At 42.5% G+C, this 19,456-nt stretch overlaps 1 protein-coding gene across 1 annotated transcript; it reads left to right on the top strand.

Moving 5' to 3' along the window:
* Positions 1-445: 445 nt before the first annotated feature.
* Positions 446-19,237, top strand: rybpb (RING1 and YY1 binding protein b). Its single transcript, XM_086291384.1, has 5 exons — positions 446-605; positions 1,217-1,342; positions 15,096-15,401; positions 15,490-15,588; positions 15,921-19,237. Exons 1-5 carry the CDS (start codon positions 580-582, stop codon positions 16,168-16,170), a joined length of 807 nt encoding a protein of 268 aa, XP_086147510.1. The 5' UTR covers positions 446-579; the 3' UTR covers positions 16,171-19,237.
* Positions 19,238-19,456: the final 219 nt, after the last annotated feature.

The following is a 19,456-nucleotide window of genomic DNA, read 5'->3' on the forward strand; positions in this document are numbered from 1 at the left end:
CCTGGTGAAGGTGAAAACTGATTGAAATGGAGCAAATATCAAATTGTTGACATGATTAAAGAAAAGAAAAAAGAAAAAACACACATTTGTCTATTTGGCAAACCTATGTCGTGTATATATATGTTTTTTTCTGTGAATAGCTTCAGTGTAACGTTTCTTTATTGTTTCCCTGTATTGTTTCTTTCCTCATTTAACTTCTGAAGCGCTTTTAATGCGCTTTACAAGTTCTGTGTATGTTTGTTTAATCACAAGAGTTGCAAAGCTGTATCAGCGCTGCAACGCTGCAATCTGTAGATATGTATGTGTGTGGGTAAAGGAGCGGTCTGTCAAATATCTGTAGTAGTTATTAAAATAGCTACTAAATATCCAAGCCAGACTTTTAAACCCATGGAAGATGTGATTGGCTGTTTGCTGGTCACGTGCTGAAGTGCAGTCAGTCGCTGTGCCGTGCCTCGAGCCAGCACTGAGTGGAGCCTGTCTGCCAACAGCTTCAACAGCGGCTCTACCAGGACCATACTACACTCACTGACAATTAAAGGAGGCCCTTTTTCTTCTTATTTTCGAGGACTGTTCTTCACCATGGGTGACAAAAAGAGCCCTACCAGGTAATGCGACCGCTCGCTGTCGATTTCGACTTGTTTTGCGCGTTTTGAGCTCGATATTTGGATGCGTTTCTCTCACACAGGGATCGTTTCTCCCTTTTTCAGTTGGTATGCCACAGCTAGCTAGAATAGTGCAGTCACTATGGCGGCTACTCGCTGCTTTACAGCCCAGTCAGTTAACAGACAAAGGGAATTTTTTCCGAGGATACGCCTGGCATTCCCTGAAACGCTCTTGCGTCTCGACGAAGCCTTTTGCAGGGTCAATGTCGAAATGGGCATTATTTGATATTGGTTTTGTTAGCCGACATGCTAAGCTTCGATGCCGAAATTTTTAGCAGTGCTTGCCTGCCCGCTAGCCTAGCTGGCGATTCAATCGGACGTTGTGGATAGTCGCTCGCTCCGCCGCTGTGGAGATTTATGAACCAAGGAGCTCTAACTGCCGGGACTCGAACCCAATATTAATGACAACACCACCATGCCCCGGGCTTTGCTGAGGAGCTCGTTTATTACACAACGCGCTCTGTTTGTCACAATCCCCTTTCTTGTTTATTCGTGAATTATATCTGTGGTATTTCAGAAACTAACTTGACCTTAACATTTGTGTCGTTTGTAAGGCCAAAAAGACAAGCCAAACAAACCGCTGATGACGGCTACTGGGACTGTAGCGTCTGTACCTTCAGGAACACCGCCGAGGCTTTCAAATGCAGCATCTGCGATGTGAGGAAGGGCACATCCACAAGGTAACGTAGCTCTCGTTCTCCCTCGCTCTCCCACTCGTCTGAGCGTCTCGTCTCCCCCTCCTCCCCCCCTTGCCTTGCCTTGCCTGGCTGCAGCAGCATTGCATCGCAATTTATGGGAATGACAACTTTGATCGACAGCCTATTTGTCCGTGAGTGAATGGGGACTTGTTGATGGACAGTCTTTGCAAACACATCCCGCTGCTGTCTGGATTATCTGTAGTTTCTCGTCTTATGCGTGCTAAACATTGTATTTCGCGTTTTTTTTAATGCATCCGTCTAGGTAGGCTGCGTGCTTCACTAGCCAAAGGAGGTGGGGTGGGGAAGAGGGACCGTCCTTGATGATAGCTGTACAGCTACGATGCATCCACAACATCGAAGGAGCTGTATTTTGTTTTTTTTCCCTTGTTAACCCCCCATCGAGTCAAACAAGGTGAATGTGTCTGCGCGCCTTTCACCTACCTGTAGGATTGCAGATTGTCATTTAACACTCATACAGTCGGATTTATTGAGCCTGAGACTGATGGGAAGTTTATTTTTGTGGTTATGATTGGCGTTTGGATGCAAACTAAACATGAATTTTTGGCATTTCAAAAGCCTTAACAGACTTTTTTTTACTGCCTGTGCCAAGTAGTTTAAGGCACTCTGATTTCAAAGCATGGCCTTGTGTCTTGAAAATCATATTTGTCAGTCTAAAACATGTAAATTATTAACCAGAAGTCAAACTTGTTTTATTTCTCCTTAATCTGCTCTCAGATATTGCTCTAGATGAATGTCAACATTTATAGTAACGGGTTTGTGTGACTGTTCCAGACATTTCCCCTAAGTTTAACTCAGAATAAAATCTGTGATGTCAGCAGAAGGCATTGTTTTATGGGAAACTGAGATGAAATCATTGTGTAACTTGAATTTCTTGACGGGATTCCCTTTCGTTTTTGTGTATACTCACGCCTACTCTTTCTGTTCTGGGGAATGTTTTTGGTGATAAGTTGCGTGTGCCGTGACCTGTGTTTGTGTGCTAATGTCACCAGTCGCATGGTGGTAATGGAGAGACAGATGAGTCATTTGTGGGTTTGTTGACAAGTTCCCTCGCATTCTAACCTTTACAGCTGTGGTTTACCATAAGCGGCTTGTCTGACACTCCTGGCACATATGGGGAGAAAACACTAGACTGGTTTGCTGAGAATCCAAAAGATTGAGCCCGATCTTAATTGTAAGTCTCCCCTCCCCCCTGATCTTTTTTTTCCCAGCAGCGTGTCGTTTAAGACCACAGCTGATGATGTAGGCTGAGCACGCTGTATGAAAGCAGGAAGCGGAGACGAGTGTGTCATAGCCTTCCTGTTCCATCCCCATTTACCAAGCTTTGGCAACAGTCCAGTTTTCTCTATTTGGTAAAGCGCATGACATCATCGGTGTGGTTGTCACACATTCCTGTTTGATCTGAATAGTTAACCTTTGATTAATGCAGCTGTGTAGTTGTGGGGCTGCCTCTTATTCTAATGAGTACTAATTAGCCATCTTTTTCTTCACTGTTTGATGTATTCCGGCAAAGCTCGGGACGAAGCAAAATGCTCTCAGCTAAATGATTTACACTTAAGGCTGTGTGTGGATGTTTGTCTTGCTGCTTTTATCTGGGGCTCTACTTTGGATGTGTGTTTATGCATGAGGACACACGTGTTTGCTAATTAGAGCTCCTCGCTGCTGAAGTTTGATTTGGATCGCCGGTTTGTGTTTGCTACAAGATGAGCGAAGCTGGGTATTGATTTATTCAGTCAGTGTGACATGATTGTGTTTTAAAGCAAGTTTGAAAAAGCTTGTTCTGCGCAGGGTGATTGTGCATAAGCTGGTTCTTTTCACTCCTTCCACGATATAGAGTTCCTTTTCTGTGTCCTGGCCATCAACATCTGGTCAGTCACAAAACTCTCTGTTATTGAATATGTTTGGGTACAACAGGTAGTAACCAGCTAACAAAGTATCTATTTCCTAGTTACGTATTGAGTCTGGGGGGTCTGGGAATCCAGTATCAGAAAAATTCATTCTGTTGAATTTGATGCATCCTATCCTCACAGTGTGCACGAAGCCAGACACCAGAGGGCTGTACTACAAAGCAGTATCGATGTTGGGAGTTTTCAGTGTCATGCACGTGTTTCTCCTTTTGCCTGCTTAGATCACCATAGCAACTTATGCTGAGCATGCAACCTGGTCCAATGCAGGTTATATTCAGAGTTTCAGTGTAAAATTCAGAGATAATATATGTGTTTACGTAGATTTTTAATTTGCTGCCAAGTCCATTTTACACTGCAGGAATTACAGCTCATAAAACACAGATTAGAAATGAATCAGTTTGTTTATAGGCTATTTATCAGCAGGATTTATAAATCACTTTAAATTATTTAGCTACGATCTGGCAAAAAAAAAAACCTTAGTGATTTCTACATCTCTTAACATTCAGCTATAAGACCGTGTTAGAGCTGAATGCACTGATGTTTAAATGTGTCAGTTTGAAAGTGTCAGAGCTCTAATGTGCAGCTGTCAAATCACAAATTAAAATCCAGCACTGACAGTGCACTGAGTGAAGATATAAATATATTTACGTATTAATATTTTTTTCTGCTCTGTTGCCTTCTTTCCTTACTTGCAGTACCAGTGTTGGCTTGGCTTTTGCCATTTTTTTGGGGGGGGGGGGGTGTAGGCTATTCATTATAAATCTGTTCAATACGCATAGTTGATCCATTTTGTGTTACTTCTGTGGACGAGTAAATGACGCATAAGACAGCCCCATTAATGTGAGCACCCACAGACAGTGAAGAAGAGTGCCTGGGTTAACAAAGTTATTAGTCACTGTTGTGATACATGTTATTGCACATGTGGTTTTACGGTTTCGTTGAACCGGCTAATACAAAAAATCCTGGCCGTGTCAATCATGTTTCGTTATACACCCCTCTGGTGTTGATGGGAGACACACAAGTGACATGGGTCTTGCAGATTTGGAGATGCTAATGGAGACAAAAATGTGCATTAACAAGAGCAAGACTGTGGCATCAGCATGCAGGAAGAGGCCCCGTCTTCCCCAGTCGAGTACTCGAACCTGTTGACCCAGTTCAGCTCAGTGTTGAAACATGATACCCAAGTAGGCTAAATGTACCCTCTGCCACTCTTGACTCTTAAACAAAAAGCACCCCTGCTTTTGCACCTGACCTTCTGCTAATCTACAAGTCCAAACAGCCCGGGTGTTCAGCCTCTGCATTCAGTGCCCGCTCCTTTGGTAATTGGAGTAGGTCTTGCATTAGCATCCCTTGTGGTGGCCGCTATCATATTTAAATGTTTCTGGCATCTGAACCTGATCACTGTGTGAATGTGACACTGTGTTGCTGTGCATCAGTTTGCTTTGTGGTTGTGTTTGGTATGAACCTCTGGCAGCCCCGGGGCCTAGAGAGAAACCATTAGGAGCCCTCTAAAGTTGATTGATGGTGGAGATCACAGGAAGTCTTGAGGTACCTCAGTCTCTGACTGCTGCGCTGTTATCTCCACTCTGTAGTCAACCATTTCAAGCAGCTTTCATCTCTGCTTTGTATAAAACAGGATAAATGGGTGTCTCTGACACGTAAGCAAAATGCAGTACTGCGTTTTGGTTTAAAAAAGCTTAAATGCAAATGTGCAGCTTATTTGATGCGTAGACTCAAGCAAGGCGGCAGAACCTGAACCTTTAAAAGTAGTTTTCAAAGGTCTTACAAGTTAATTCTCAAACTCTAATGAATCATTTTAAAAGAAAATATTCAACTTGGGTTAAGTCTAGTTAAAACGCAGCGACTGCAGATGGACAAGTTAAAGCATGAAAGTAAAGAAAGTATAGCACTGTAATTAAAAATTTCATCCTTTGTGATGCGTTCCAAGTAAAACATATCTTTGAGTCTAGTAGCCAGGTATTTAGCCTAAAATGTAAACTCTTTTGAACACTCCTGTTTTCTTTTAATTTGATTTAGCTAAAAATATGACACACCCCCACACACACATTTACAAGTGAGGCTCTAAGTGAAAACAAGCTAATTCTCTCCAGTCAGCTGCATTTCATGTTACCTCGTCTTGTGTCTTATGACTGCATGCTGCATTTAAGTCAAATGTTCTCAGTTATTGTCCTCAAGGAGATTCAGAGTGGCTGGAATATAAATGATATCTAGCTCTAAAATCTTAATATAGGGTTAAAAAATGAGGAAAGTCCATCAGTGTTTGTATATGTATATGTTATACACACATAGTATAATTATGTCAGTGCGTTTGCATGTGTCTCTGTGTGTGTTTTGTCTGTCTTATGCTATGACGAAATGGTTATTATAAAGCGTGGATTTTCGCACTGTCACATTAAGGCAGATTGTCTGGAATAATGGAATTACATAAGAGGGCGCTCAATTTATATCCGCACTCCCTCGCACAAGCCCCCACTGCAGCCCCCACTCAGAGGAAACTGCTTTTGCTTATCCAGCATTATCAGCATCTGCACCAAAGCCCTGAGCATGAGCGGGTAGCCCTAATCTTTACATGTTAATTGCCGGATTTAAAAGTTCTTAATTACTTCATGGGATTTGGCAGTGTGAGTGATTAAATACAATAGCCAATTTGGCAATCTGACAAAACGGAGAAATGTTGAGAGAGCTGTTGAATCCAGGGGCTCCTCCCATTCAGGAAAAAGACGAGGCACGCAAATGACTGTGACAGTGAGGGAGCGAGGAGTCCTCTGAAAATACAGGAATGAAAGCATGTGAGGACAAAGAGAGGGGGAGTTGTTAAGTGTAAGTAAGGAGAGGACAGGAGAGAAATGGACCAGTAAAGGGACAGAAGGGGAGCGTTATGTCTGGACATTTATGTGTGTGTATTAAGAGAGAGGGGGTTTGGCTGTAAGGGGGATGTGCTCACTGAGCCAAGAGTCTCCGGGGGATAAAGTAGAGTGAAGCGCATCATTTCCCATGGAGGGAAAGACTGGACAGCCTATTCCATTTCCACTAGCACCACTATTCATCCATGGGAAGAGAACAGCAAAATTTTACGAGTTTGAGAGCGAATTAGGAATCGACTGCCTTACTAGTGGTTTGATCTTGTTGATTGTTTGGTCTTGCCAAGCCACGGGTTATAGTGCATAATAAATCCTGCAGAAAGAGTCCTGGCTGCCGTGCTTGGCAGAACCTTTGCCCTCTTGATGTCGGGTTTCCCTCACATCTTGTTTTTGTTTGCTTGATAACTGTTGTTCCCTTTGTAGAACACAAGGAGAACACAAGCCTGCTGTGAAGGTGTTGTGTCCCCTTTGGCAGCGCAGTGATTTTTTTTTTCCTCAGGAAATTCCAAACCAGGCTGTGTTTTCTCTAAAGTGAATGGGTAAGAATATGATAGGACAGCAGTAATGATACAGTGATCCAGTTGACGGGTAACAGTCGTGGCAAAGCAACAGAAGAGAGGTGAGGTGAGGAAGAGACGTAGTTAAAGGCTGCAGGATTTATAGAGGATGGGAGGGGGATAATGGACGAGGAGAAAGTGACGAGGAAGTGGGGAAAAGAGCAAAGAGAGAATGATTGAGAGGTGGTGGAGAGGAAAACAAATGAGTGATACAGGGTAATGTGACAGTGCTGCTGATGGAGGAAGCTCATATGTGCTCAGTGCTTTTGTAATGTCTTGCTGTCAGTCTGCTTGATGCCTCGCTGTTCATAGCCTGAAAGGTCAGTCATGGAAAGGCTAGTTAAAGTGAAGATAAAGCATTATTTGCACATATTAGACTTCTGTGCTTTAAATTTGTCCATTATATTATCTTTTAAAACACACATAAAGGTATACAGACTCTCTTTGGGCTGTTGGGAGAAGCAGAAATGCCATGCCCACAGCAGTCAGCATGGTGCAAAACACTTGTTGGAGAAAAGTTGAGACATCTTGGAGTGATTTCAGTGAATTCTTCTCAGAATGTCATTTCTTGTTGTTCTATTGTTGTATGAGGATGAAGGTGTCAGTGCTTTCAAGAAACCCAATGTCTATATAGAACACCTAATAAAATTTGATAGAAACACAGTGGCAAATCCACAGAGGACCATGAGTAGATTATTTTTTTAATTCATAGAAACTAGGGGGGTAATGTCTGTGGTTCTGAAACTGAGACCAGACCCACAATAAAAGCATTCTTTGTTTCACTGTGTGTACACATATATATGTGTGTATATACACAGAAAACAGCAAATCTTCAGGTATTTATAGCAAAAGAAAATACAGGACACTTTTAAAGTTTTCAGTAAGGTGAGAAATCTGATTTTAATTTAAGCTATAGATTAAATTTAAAAGAAACTAGAAAAAAAACGCTGATCTGTTGCTCTGATTTTCCAAGTAACAGATTTTCTTCTTCTGCAAAGCTCTTTTGATTTTTTCCTTGTTATAAATCAAGTGCATGCCTTTCCTTCACAGAGGTGTACTTTGCCCCCTACTTAAAAGCCTAAACGTACTCTATTTACAGCTTGAGTCAGGCTGACTGAAAGTTAACAAGATGAGTCTAGAGGAAGTAAAACTCTCAGGGTTTCGTAGCTGAACCCGAGGAAGGATTTGTAGCTGCCTGCAGCTGTCTTTGTGTCTGGATCGCTCAGGGTCTCTCATGCAGTCCAGTTTAAGCGGTGCGCAGCAGTTGGCTGCCGGCTCATCTCTTTCTCTTGCCCCATGGCTACAGTGCAGGTCTCCTGAGGAACACAAGCCTTTTGTAGCCTGGGATTCTCATCATTCCTGTCTTTACCCTCAAGACTCCCCATAACAGAAGCAGATTGGGTGGGATAGGCAGTTGCCCTTAGGAGATGCTCTTTACTGTCAAAAAGACCTGCTAATCCAGGACTAAAGCTCTCTGCAACCATAATCCATTCATTTACTTTTCATTTTAATTATATTTAGAGAATTGTTTAAACATCAGTAACTGCCTGAATTTTAAGTTTATGAAAAATTGTGCTATATCATACCATTTATGTTTTTTTGCCAAAAACAGGCAGCCTTATTCTTAATGCATGTCTAATTGGGCTTTTGTGCTAATTTATCTCCTAGTTGTGAATCAGAGGCTTTTAAAATTTAGATTAATGGGTTGTGTAGAATTTGTTTGCAAAGTCTGTATGTTCCAGTTTAACTATCAATAATTAACATTTCATATCTACTGCTCTTCGTGTAATTTCAGATTGTAGCTGCAGGCTGTAAAATATCATTGCACTAGCTAAATAATGTTGGGCAGTTCTTTGTGTGTTCATGTTATTAACAGTTATCACAGTGTTCTGCAGGAACGTTTTATTCCTCCCTTTTTATTGTCTTCTCTGTGTTTATTTTTCTAATATAATCAAACAAAACTAGTTATGCTTTATGTGCCAACACAAAGTGTGAAATTTAAAAGTAGTTGAACTGAAAAGTAGTTTTAAGTAAACTGAATAAAAACAGGTATTCACTGTATTCAGTCATGTTCAAATCTGAACACTTGCTTGTGTACACACACACAAGCTAGAGTCAAGTCAAAGCTGACTGAAAAACAGGTGGGTTGTTGAATCAGAGTTCCTTGTGATTGTTTGCAGCCTGTAGTTTAACTGACATGATATGGCATTATATGGTAGCTACCACTGGGAAAAATACTATTTCTGGCTGCTTGCTTTTTCTTAAGATGTTTGTGGTAGAGACAAGAAGTGAAGAAGTGATTCGAACATTAAGCCCTCAAAATCCTGAGTGGAAGGAGCAGATGAAGGGCTGAATGCTTAATGCTTCTGGTGGGCAGTGAGAATGATTTGAGAAGTGCTATAGCCCCAGGCTCTTCTTGAGGTGCTTCGGCCTCTGCAGCACACTCACTTACACACATTACTTTACCCATGGATGGCTGGAGGTGACAGCACTGCTCCAGTCTCTTCAGGTGCAAAATTTCATCACTGGGAGCCTAAGCTCTGCACTTCAGTGGAATTTGTATATGTAATTTCTCAATTTAAATTCACATTAAATAAGGTACGTACTGTATTTGGGTCAGTTAAGGCCAGTGTTTCTCACACATTCTTTACCATGGTGGGCTATGAAGCTATATTAAAAGGAATCAAATTATATTCAGTGTCCCACTTTCACATATTTATGCAAGAGTGTCGTGAGCCGAAGGCATTATTTTTCAGGTTGCTGATCATTCTTGTCAATGCAATATCTCAGAAACGCCTTGAGAGAGGTGTTCTTGGCACCAAGGTTCACTTGTACTCGCAGGCAGGGAGGTGCCGCCCACTTCCAGTTTCTGCTGATAAATGATACTGTCATGTTTTTGATAAATCTGTAAGGTCAAAAGTCACGTTCTTTGTGAAACTTCACTGGAATAGCCTTCCAGGGATGCGTGATCCAACAGTTGGATTTACTACAGCAACTAAGGAAAACTACATATTTTGCAATTGGTGACAGATCTTGTGATTATTTAGACTGAAAATGCCATTTTTAGTGATTGCATAGATTTTCTGATCAGTGTTTAGTCAGCTGCCTCTTCAGTCGGTCTCCGTCTGGTTACTGAAAACTTCACTGCTTCAGAACCTCTGAAAGATTTGCTGTGAGTTGCAGTTCCCGTCTTAACCTGTAGCAGGTTGGGTTCTGGTTCATGTGGTACCATGCAGTGCTCAATGGGGGCAGCTGTGCGGAACAAGAACACTATAAAGCATGAGGTGACTTTAATAAGTGCTAAGCAGTGAACGTCTTTGGGTTTTGTTCTGACATCTGAAGCTGTCGCCCTGTACTTTTACTTATTTATTACACATTTTTGTAAATGTTTTTTTTTTTCTTTTTTGCCTGAAGGAATTATTTGCTAGTTAAAGTAAATTCTTTCCAGCCAAACAAAGTGACAGTTCATTAAAATAAAAAAAATCTTGCTGATAGATTTTATGTTTGAATTTGCTTTAACTTTCCTTAAATATAATGGTGGGATGTGCTATAGATGAATAACATGCAATCCACAGGAATTATGACTTTTTTTCACCTTATCACCTTAGACATGAAGATACCACTTTACGCATCATTTCAGAGAAAATCTTATTAGCAGTTAGACCAAACAGTTTAGTAGGCAGGTCCCATGAGCTGCTTGTCATAGAAAGTCTAGAGAGACTGACGAGCATTAAACAACAGACTGAGAAACTGTGCAGACAAATCACCATCTTATAGTAACCACATTCATGGCAGCACTGTCACCTCTTGGCCTGTGCTTACTCTAGTCAGGGGTGGCAAACACTGAGTCTACAGAAAGATCCAAGCATAAAGGAACTGCTGAGAAATATGTGTGCATGTAGAGCATCAGTAGGGCTATAATTTCCAGGTCTTGGGGTTGATTACTTGGCAGTATGCTGTCATAAGCTGTTATTAGTCAGACAGTTGTCCTTCTCATTTTCACAAGAATAAAATGGATGGAGCCTTGCAGGATGATTGTGTTACTTTTCATTTTGGGAGGAGCACAAGATTTTTTTTTTTCTCCTGTCAGTGTGGCTGCATTTTGTTAAAAGGGGTTGTCTAAAAAAAAAAAAAAAACTAATGAATAAAACTTTGCAAGCAATTTGCATGCTACAGTCATATCATCAGAAACCTGTATACTAACTCATCTACTTTGAGTGTGAACATCCTGTAATTTGCATATTTGAATATGCTTTGGCTGCAGCAGCTATCCTCAAACCATACTAGTTCGAAGCCTCCTCTCCCATCAAAACGCGAAGGTGATGTCACAGGATGATTATTGGAATTTGTTGCTCAGGACATGAAGCCTGTTGGTTATTACTCTGTGGTTATAGTGCTGGGATAACCAGTTGATGTAGTTTTTATTTTTATAAAAGCACATAAAGATGTGCATTCGACATCTTGTTAGTTCTGGGTGTATTATCATTTATGTATAAAATAACTAGAATAATATGATTTAACGTGTAGCAAATATCAGCCTCTTAATTGTGTTTGTGAATCATTTAGAATAATGAGGTTAACAGAGTGGGACAATCGATTACTTAAAAATAAGGTGTGATTTCCATTGATCGAGATGTTAAAAGCCCGTGACATTCTCAGATGCAGGATCTGAAACATGTGCTCCAGGCTGAGGCTCTCTAGTCTTTCAGCTGTGAGTGGAGAAACTCAGGTTGGCCATGAATGTATGCAGGATTCAAGTTGCAGAACAACTTTGTAGATCACTGAAGAAAAGGAAGCCCCCATTGTTGCTGCGCTGATATCTGAATGAGGGAGTGGGTGACGTTTAATAGCCTGGCTCTTTAGCGGGCTGGCCTTGGCCAAAGAACTCTGTTGTCTCTTAGTTGTCTCACTCTCTCTCTCCTCTTCGCTCAGCTGTCTGCCGCTGCTTTCACTCAGTTTGGCAGGAAATAATTGCTTGTCCTCCACAGCACTTCAAATAAAAGAGCTGTGTTAATGAGGGCTTTCCTCCTTCTCTCTCTCACTCTCTGTGTCCGTCTGTATATCGCACTCTCCATCGCTCATTCCCTCTCTTCATTAGTCTCTCTCTGTGAAGTGCTCAGGCTCACTGTTTTTAGTTTCTGTAGAAAGAGTTGCCTCTGAAATAGCAGCCTCAGCTTTTGCTCCTGGCTGGCAAGTATCGGCTGCTTCTGACCAGTGAGAGCACCAGCTGAGCAGAGGTGTGTCTGCCTCTGTGACAGTTCAGGCTGAGTGGAGCAGTCTAACTATGGGTGTCAGTCTGACTGAATTAGGAGCTTTTAAGCATGATGATAGTTATTTCAGGGCATCCCGTAGAGGGAGGCTCCCCATTCCTCCCTCCCCCCCGGTCTGTGGAATTTGGAGACAAGCATGGGAGGAGCTGTCAATCACAGCCTATTGTTGTGTGAAGGGGAGGTAATATGCTGTAAGCCCTCACAGTGGGAAATGATTCAACAGCAGGCTTTACACACTTGACACCTACGCACACACACACACACACACACACACACACACACACACACACACACACACACACACACACACACTTTACCAGGAATATATTGGCAGCAGTGGGAGGTTGGAGCAATTTCTGCAATTGGACCCTGGGGTTTACTTTTGGTCCTACTCCCAGTATCCATTTTCCTTTGTGCTATATAGATGCTTCTTATTTGATTTGGATATTCACTTGTAAAAGTAATTTTAGCGGTGTTGTAGTTTAATTAGTACACTCCCATGTTCAACAATGTGGAATAATTCAGTAATGAACCGTAATGGTTTTTAAGCAGGAGACTTTTTCAGGGCCTCTATTATTTCATGAAATCCAGTAGCACACACCGTAGTGTCATGCAGAGCGGCGTGTTAATGAGCCACAGAGCAGCAGTGTGCAAAGTCACGATGTATGGTCAGTGAATAAATAATGGGGTAAAGAGAGCAGTGGCTCTGTCATGCCAGCAACAGCTCATGGCTGACTTACAGCTGGCACTGAATCACCGGCTAACCAGCAGGACGGCTTCTGCTGCCACCAGTGCTGTCGACACAAATCTCAAGCTCTGACCAGGGCATCAATTCTGCAATGGGCTTATCAGTCACTCACTCATTCACCACCTCCTTGACTCACAGCACTGGCTGCCACAAAGAATGATCTCTGGTCCTGTTGGATCCTGTCTGTTTACTCGTGGCGGTGGGTTAAAGAAGTAGATTTAAAACCTTCAATACGTTCTCATATTTTGTTAGCTGTGCATATTTCCAGCATGATGATGATACTGAATGAGGTCCAGAGATCTGTTGAATTCCCATAGAGAGAACCATCGAGACAGGACAAGGAAAATCCTATGTCAGGAATTCATGTTAATGTCATCGAACATTACGCTTTATCTCCTTGGAGATGTGACACACAACATCCAGTCCATTACTGTAGTTACTAAATTCATCACTTTGTATTTAAAAGCTTTGCTGAGTTTAGTTTGGCTTTTCCAATTAGGACCTCTCATACTCAGCACAGGAAGTAATTACTCCAAATTAAAGTGGAATTGGGATCTCTTTGATGGGAATAGGATAGGGTTGGCAATTATAAAGATGAGATTTCTCCCAGCTTTAATTTTCACCCACAGAACACTCCCAAAACGAGGCCACACACAGGGGCAGCAGGTAGGAGGGGAAAGAAAACGGGCTCCAGAGAACCACAGCAGCTAATGGATCCTGGATCAACAGCCCAGGGCTCATCAGCATTCAGCACAGCTGCTGTATTGATTGAAATGTAGTGCAAGCATTACAACATGATGCTCTATTATACCCCAATTGATTGTCTTCTGATCAGCTGCGGGTCCCCACCCTCTCCTTCTCACTCTGTAATAGTTCACAGCAGGAGGAGAATAAACGAGCTTGATGGAGCAGTTGAGGATTGGGAGCGAATCAGCAGAAAAAAAACAGAAAAGATGGACACAGCTCTGAGTTTATAAGCAGCAGGCCACTAAAAGGTTGGGAGACTTGGAGAGCGGAGATTCAATTGTGAAAGATGTGCGAGGATTTAAGTGCAGAAACAAGAGTAACAGGAGTGGCAATATGATGTTGCTAAATTGAAACACTGAGGCCTGCCACTTAAGCTGCTGTCTGAAAACCACTCTCTACTGCAAGCCACTTAAAACAGTCTGACACACTACAGCTTCATTTTCCAGCAGTAACCCTTGTTTGTCTGGACTGATACTTGGACCAGCAGAGTTTCTACAACTTTCAAGCCTCACTCCGTGACCACAGGTTTACTAAAGCAGTCAGAGGTCAAGGGATGAGGGCTGCCTTCTGCTCTGCTGGAGTACTGTTGCAAAAAAAGAAGAAAGAAAGAAAGAAACTTCCTGCCAAGATTAGAAATGGTTTTGGAAAGGTTGGGTATACACATCTAACTAGTAGAACTTGTTCCTGTTGAAAGGGCCCCTGAGCAGCCATTAAGCTGTGCCCGGCTGTTTGTTTGCACGCTAAGCTTTTCGAGTGCATGTTTGTGTGTGTGTGATCGTACTTGTGGTTTACTCCTCACCACGCTTGCCCAGTGCTGGCTTGTGATTATCCATGTTGCTGGCTGCGGTTTGGTCTCTGCTGAGTCTCTGGAAGACTACAGGCATCTTTCCCTCTCCCCCGAGTGCCCCCCCCCCCCCCCTCCCCCAGATGCTGTCAGCTGATGTTCATCATGCAGCAGGTGTGTGTTTTGGCTCAGTCCCTCCGACTTTGGGTTACCTCACAACTTCCCTATTCAGCAGTTCTGTGGCGTGAGACCACAGAAAAGATGTTTTCAGGAACAAATTGTTTTATGTGAACCTCCCTCTCTGGTTAATTAGAAGTTGCTTGTGACATTTATCTTCCTTGCGTTTATTGTCTCTGCTGAATAAGAATGCTCAGTCAGATTGCGGTTTGTGATTATTTGTGTTTTCAAATGAGTTATAAAAAAAGGGCTCTGTGGTTGCTGGTGAGCTCACTGAGAGGGAGCAGCAATACCACGTCCAGCTGAATCTCAATCTGTGACAAATTGGGCCAACCCTACAGTAATCAGATTAGAGGACCTAAGTGACGTGCTGCAAATGTCCCACCTTGTGATCCTGTGCATTCATTTTATTATGACCGTGAGCTAATGAGATTAGTCCTAAAATAGAGCTGCTCCGCCAGGAAGCGGCTGCACAAACCTGCCTGTGCAGCAGCTGGGAGCAACAAGCCTTCCCCCCCGCTGACCTCCACGTTCAGTCGCTTCTCTTCGTCAGCTGTAGCATGACCACGTTGGTCTGTGGCCAAAGTCAGTTCACAGCTCTACTACAAGGCTAATCCATGTTTGTGCCTTGGATCTCCTCCACAGGAAACCCCGGATCAACTCCCAGCTGGTTGCCCAGCAGGTGGCTCAGCAATACCCGATGCCTCCCCCACCCAAGAAGGAGCGGAGAGAGAGGAGCGAGCGCATAGACAAGGAGCGCCCGGAGGGTGAAGGAGAGCGAGCCAACGGAGAAGGACGCCCACAGGTCGAACGTCCAGAGAGAGTGAGGCCAGAGGGAGACACTCCTGAGAAGGAAAAGAGCGACAAGGAGCAGCCAATCAAAGACAAACCCGACAGAGAGAAGGAGATCAGCCCAGCTCTGACGAAGAAGCCCAGCAGCAAAAAGACCAGGTCAGCGTACGAATCACAGCGCATGTTTCTGCATGCCTGCAGTGGTGCTGATATCAATCCTCACTTGTGTGCGTTTGTTTTCCTCCAGACCCAAATCTGACAGCCATCAGAGTTCACCCAGTGACAAACACAGCATACAGTCTGGCAAATCAGCAACCAAGACCAACAAGAACTCTCACATTTCCAGGTGCGTAGCCCACTCCCCTGCTCTGCATGTGTTTCACAGAGCACGTGGTTTAACTTGTATGACTATGCAGTAGTTCTGGTCAGAGAAACTCATCTAGCACAAGGTTAGTGGGAAAGCTCAGCTGATTCACAAATGATCTTTTACACTAAACGCCCACTCTTACTTTTGATGCACTTGTTCTGACTGTGCATGTGTCACCCGATGAATTGAGCAATTTAGTGTAACCACCCCCACAGTGCTGGAAGCCTCCCATTGTTGTTGCTGAGATGCACATGTTGTAGTTGGCAATTGTGACTACTAATATTTAGTTTTTCTCCTTCTCTTCTCCTCAGGCCCAAACTGAAGAACATTGACCGGAGTACTGCCCAGCAGTTGGCTATCACCGTAGGGAACGTCACGGTGATCATAACAGACTTTAAGGAGAAGACCCGCTCCTCCTCCACATCTTCATCCACCGTCACATCCAGCGCGGGCTCCGAACAGCAGCACCAGAGCTCCGGTTCCGAGAGCATGGACAAGGGCTCGTCACGCGCCTCCACCCCAAAAGGGGATCTCTCTGTGGGGCATGACGAATCGTTCTGAGGTCCCGCTGCCATCCTCCACCACCTATGACCCACCCTTGCACCGCTCCCCCCTTTCCCCATGTTTCTGGACACTATGGATCCCACAGGGGGAGGGATTTCACCTTTTCCCATTGCCGACCCGCCTTCATTCCACGATCTCCCCTGGATGCTAAGAGGAACAGTGAGGTGCCATCTTTTACGGAAAACAAGCGCCCCCCGCTTGGCGAATATCCCTCGTGGTTACACCTGTGGCACAGGCGAGGAGAGGTGGCCTACACGGAATAACACCCTCATTCCTTCCCCTCAGCCCCCTCCCCAGTAGCATCCAGACACTTGTATGTATTGTTTTATATTTGTACGTGGATGTGAGGCCAAGTCAACTTTTTTTTGTTTGTTTGTTTTGTTTTGTTTTTGTAAAGAAGAATTCTCCGCTGGGCACAATAACCACCACTTTTTTTAATAACTTTAAAACTATTATTACCTTTATTTATTACCTGTTGCACCTGTATACTTTGATATTCTCCTTTTTATGTTGAAGCTTTGCTGTGTAGCTCTGCAGATCGATCGTTCCTTCAGTGTTTTTACTACAGTCTGAAAACAATAGGACAACACACACACACGTCAGATACAACACACATATACACTCACACACATACACACACTGGTGCTAGATACACTGTGAAGCGGTTTTGCAGATCTGGGATTGCCCATTCGCTCAATGTGACAAAGTGCTGATGAATCAAATTCTCATTCACTTTTCTCAACAACACTGTCTCGCTGAACACTGTCGGGACCTCCAGGTCCGTCTACTTTTTCTGTACAGGTCATTGTGCATCAGAAGAAGGTCACCTAAAGTTCAGACACCTGACTTTTTCAACTAGATTGTCTATGATTTAGTATGCTATAGCAGATCTCTTATACAGTATCTTATGTCTTTAACTGTACAGTGTAGGCTGTTGTGTAAAACACTAAAAGCTGTCAATATTTTTCTGCATTTGGTACTTAAATATTGAGTTTTCTGGCTGCAGGCAGAGCTGTCCTCTCAGCTGGTGAGGAGCCAGAGCATTTTCTGTTGTGACTGAATGATGGTTAAAAGCAGTTCCACTTGGTAAAAACCATATCGAGCTGTAAAAATAGACCTGTTGTGTCAAGCTGTTGTGAGTCGATTTTATTTTATTTTTCCTCCTCCACCTTCTTTCTTTTCTTTTTTTGTGGTCCTGAAGTCCACCCAGAAAACAGAGTGCAGAGACGAGAACAATTTACAAAGACTGACAATTCAATTGACTTGTTTTTATTTGTATTAATTTAAGACTCCTGTCATTGAAGGCAAAACAATATTGCAGTAGTTAAATAGAAGACAATTGTTCTTTCAATTTTAATGCAGCAAGGCTTATTTAAGGGTTTTAATTCACGTTCACCTTAGCTGATACTAGACCAACATAATTTCCTTTTAACTGTATGAAATTGTATAAAGAATAAATGTGTATATGATATCTTAGTTTTATTTATTGAAGGACCAAAGGAATTTCATAATGACATGATACATAGACAGATGAATAACAATTTGAAATGCAATTATCTAATGTGTGAGATGAATAACAGTTTAAATAAAGACTAATATAATCCATGTAAATGGTGTTCTTATTGTCCACTCATCTTTGTGCGTGGCTAAATTGGGGCAGAGGTCATCATGCTGTGAGCGGAGTCGAGGGAAAACCACAGCTCCACACGCAGTGGTGGATGTTGCCTCGTCGTGCACACAGTGAGAAGCAGTGTGGGCGTGGGAAGAGCTCTGGGTCTTAAGACTTTGGCCTTAGCGAGCCCCTCTTCGCTCTGCTGGACTACCATTGTACATGCAGCTCCCCTAACGGAGGCCCCAGCTCACAAACTGAGCCGCTCCCAGAGCAACTAAAAGCCAGGTTACGAGAGGTAACCGTCCCCTCCTTTACCCCCCCCTCCACCCCAAAACTAAAAAACCCTCCTAGGAAGTGAGGGGCAGGATTTGATCTGTGTACACTCAAACGCTTTCCAGAGTCACACGTAGGGATGATAATCATGTGTGTTGTCAGTCCAGGAGATGTGTTTATTTTTTTCTGCTTCTGAGCGATGGTTAATATGTAATTATGTACTTTATTGCATTCAAATATGGAATCAGTGTTCAAAGTGAGGAAAAGCAATGTGAATAGAACTTTAAAAAAAAGTGGGACTGCTGGTCAGAGGGGAAATGTTTTGTCCAATTTTTACAGAGAATGAAACCCTGCTTTGTAATGCAATCGGTTAGAAATGGGCCTAAAAAGCCATCTTTTCACCTGCCTTATCTGCAACCACATTCACTTTGACTGAGTACTCCCAACAGAAAGGATTCATGGTTAAATTATTGACAAATGGGCCATTTGCTGAGTATATGAATTATTGCTTGTATATAGAATTTTAAAAAGGTGCAAAAGCAAACACTATGAATACTGGCATTGGAGCTGAAGTCTTTTTTTTGTTTCCTGTTTCCTTCCCGCGCAAGCAGTTCTGTTCTTGTGTGCGACCAGTAACCTTAATTTACTGTGTAAAGATGGTTACATTTTTTAGCTTTGTTTGTCAGACCCAAATATAGAATGCTTGTTTACTGACTGTATAAGCTTAACCGTGAATTCCACTTACGTGTATTATACAAACTCATTTCTTCCTATAACGATGTCTTGTACAATGCTTTTAAAGTTATTGCTCTGTTTAAAAGAAAAATTTTAAAAAAAAAAGTAGGGAGAGAACAATAATCCATTCTTTGTTTAATCCAGTTTTAGTTTTTTCTTTCTTCTTTTCTTTCTTTCTTTTCTTTTTTTTTAAACTTATAGCTGATGTGTCATTGTTTTCCCTTGTGAAATGGTCACATTATGTTCCTGGTGTGGAAATGTACTCAGCATTTTCAGCAGATCACAGCTCCTTGTCTAGCTTATAATGTTGAACTAATACATGTTTCTGGCATGTGCACGACTTTGCGCTTATAGGCTAACCCGATCATTTTCCTCTGCTTCAAATAGAAATGTCTATTTATGAATTTTGCTTGTAGTTTTTCACAAATAAAATTGTTAAAGTTATCTATTTTCTGGCTGTTCTGTGTCCTTTGTATAGTGTTCGGGGTTACAAAGCATTGTAGTCACGTTGCAGTGCTTATGTTACAGCAAATGCACGACATTGCTTTTCCTTAAGTCAGTAATCAGATTTCATTACATTACTTACTGATCTAGTGATTATTCAGTTTTTTTACTTACTGGACATTAAAAAAAAAACCTTTCATGCACGTTTGAGCAAACGTC

This window comes from Aulonocara sp. 'chitande type north' Nkhata Bay, linkage group LG5, assembly GCF_057382095.1.
Source record: "Aulonocara sp. 'chitande type north' Nkhata Bay isolate Kocher_YH1m ecotype deep benthic linkage group LG5, A_spYH_male_GT1.1, whole genome shotgun sequence".
In the NCBI taxonomy this organism is placed as follows: Eukaryota; Metazoa; Chordata; class Actinopteri; order Cichliformes; family Cichlidae; genus Aulonocara; species Aulonocara sp. 'chitande type north' Nkhata Bay.

What these genes read in the sequence shown, in the direction of transcription:
- rybpb (XM_086291384.1), top strand. Translation starts at nt 580, where the DNA reads ATGGGTGACAAAAAGAGCCCTACCAG. An exon ending in GACAAAAAGAGCCCTACCAG is followed by an intron (nt 606 to 1,216) that starts GTAATGCGACCG and finishes GTCGTTTGTAAG; the next exon opens with GCCAAAAAGACAAGCCAAAC. An exon ending in CCCAGCAGCAAAAAGACCAG is followed by an intron (nt 15,402 to 15,489) that starts GTCAGCGTACGA and finishes GTTTTCCTCCAG; the next exon opens with ACCCAAATCTGACAGCCATC.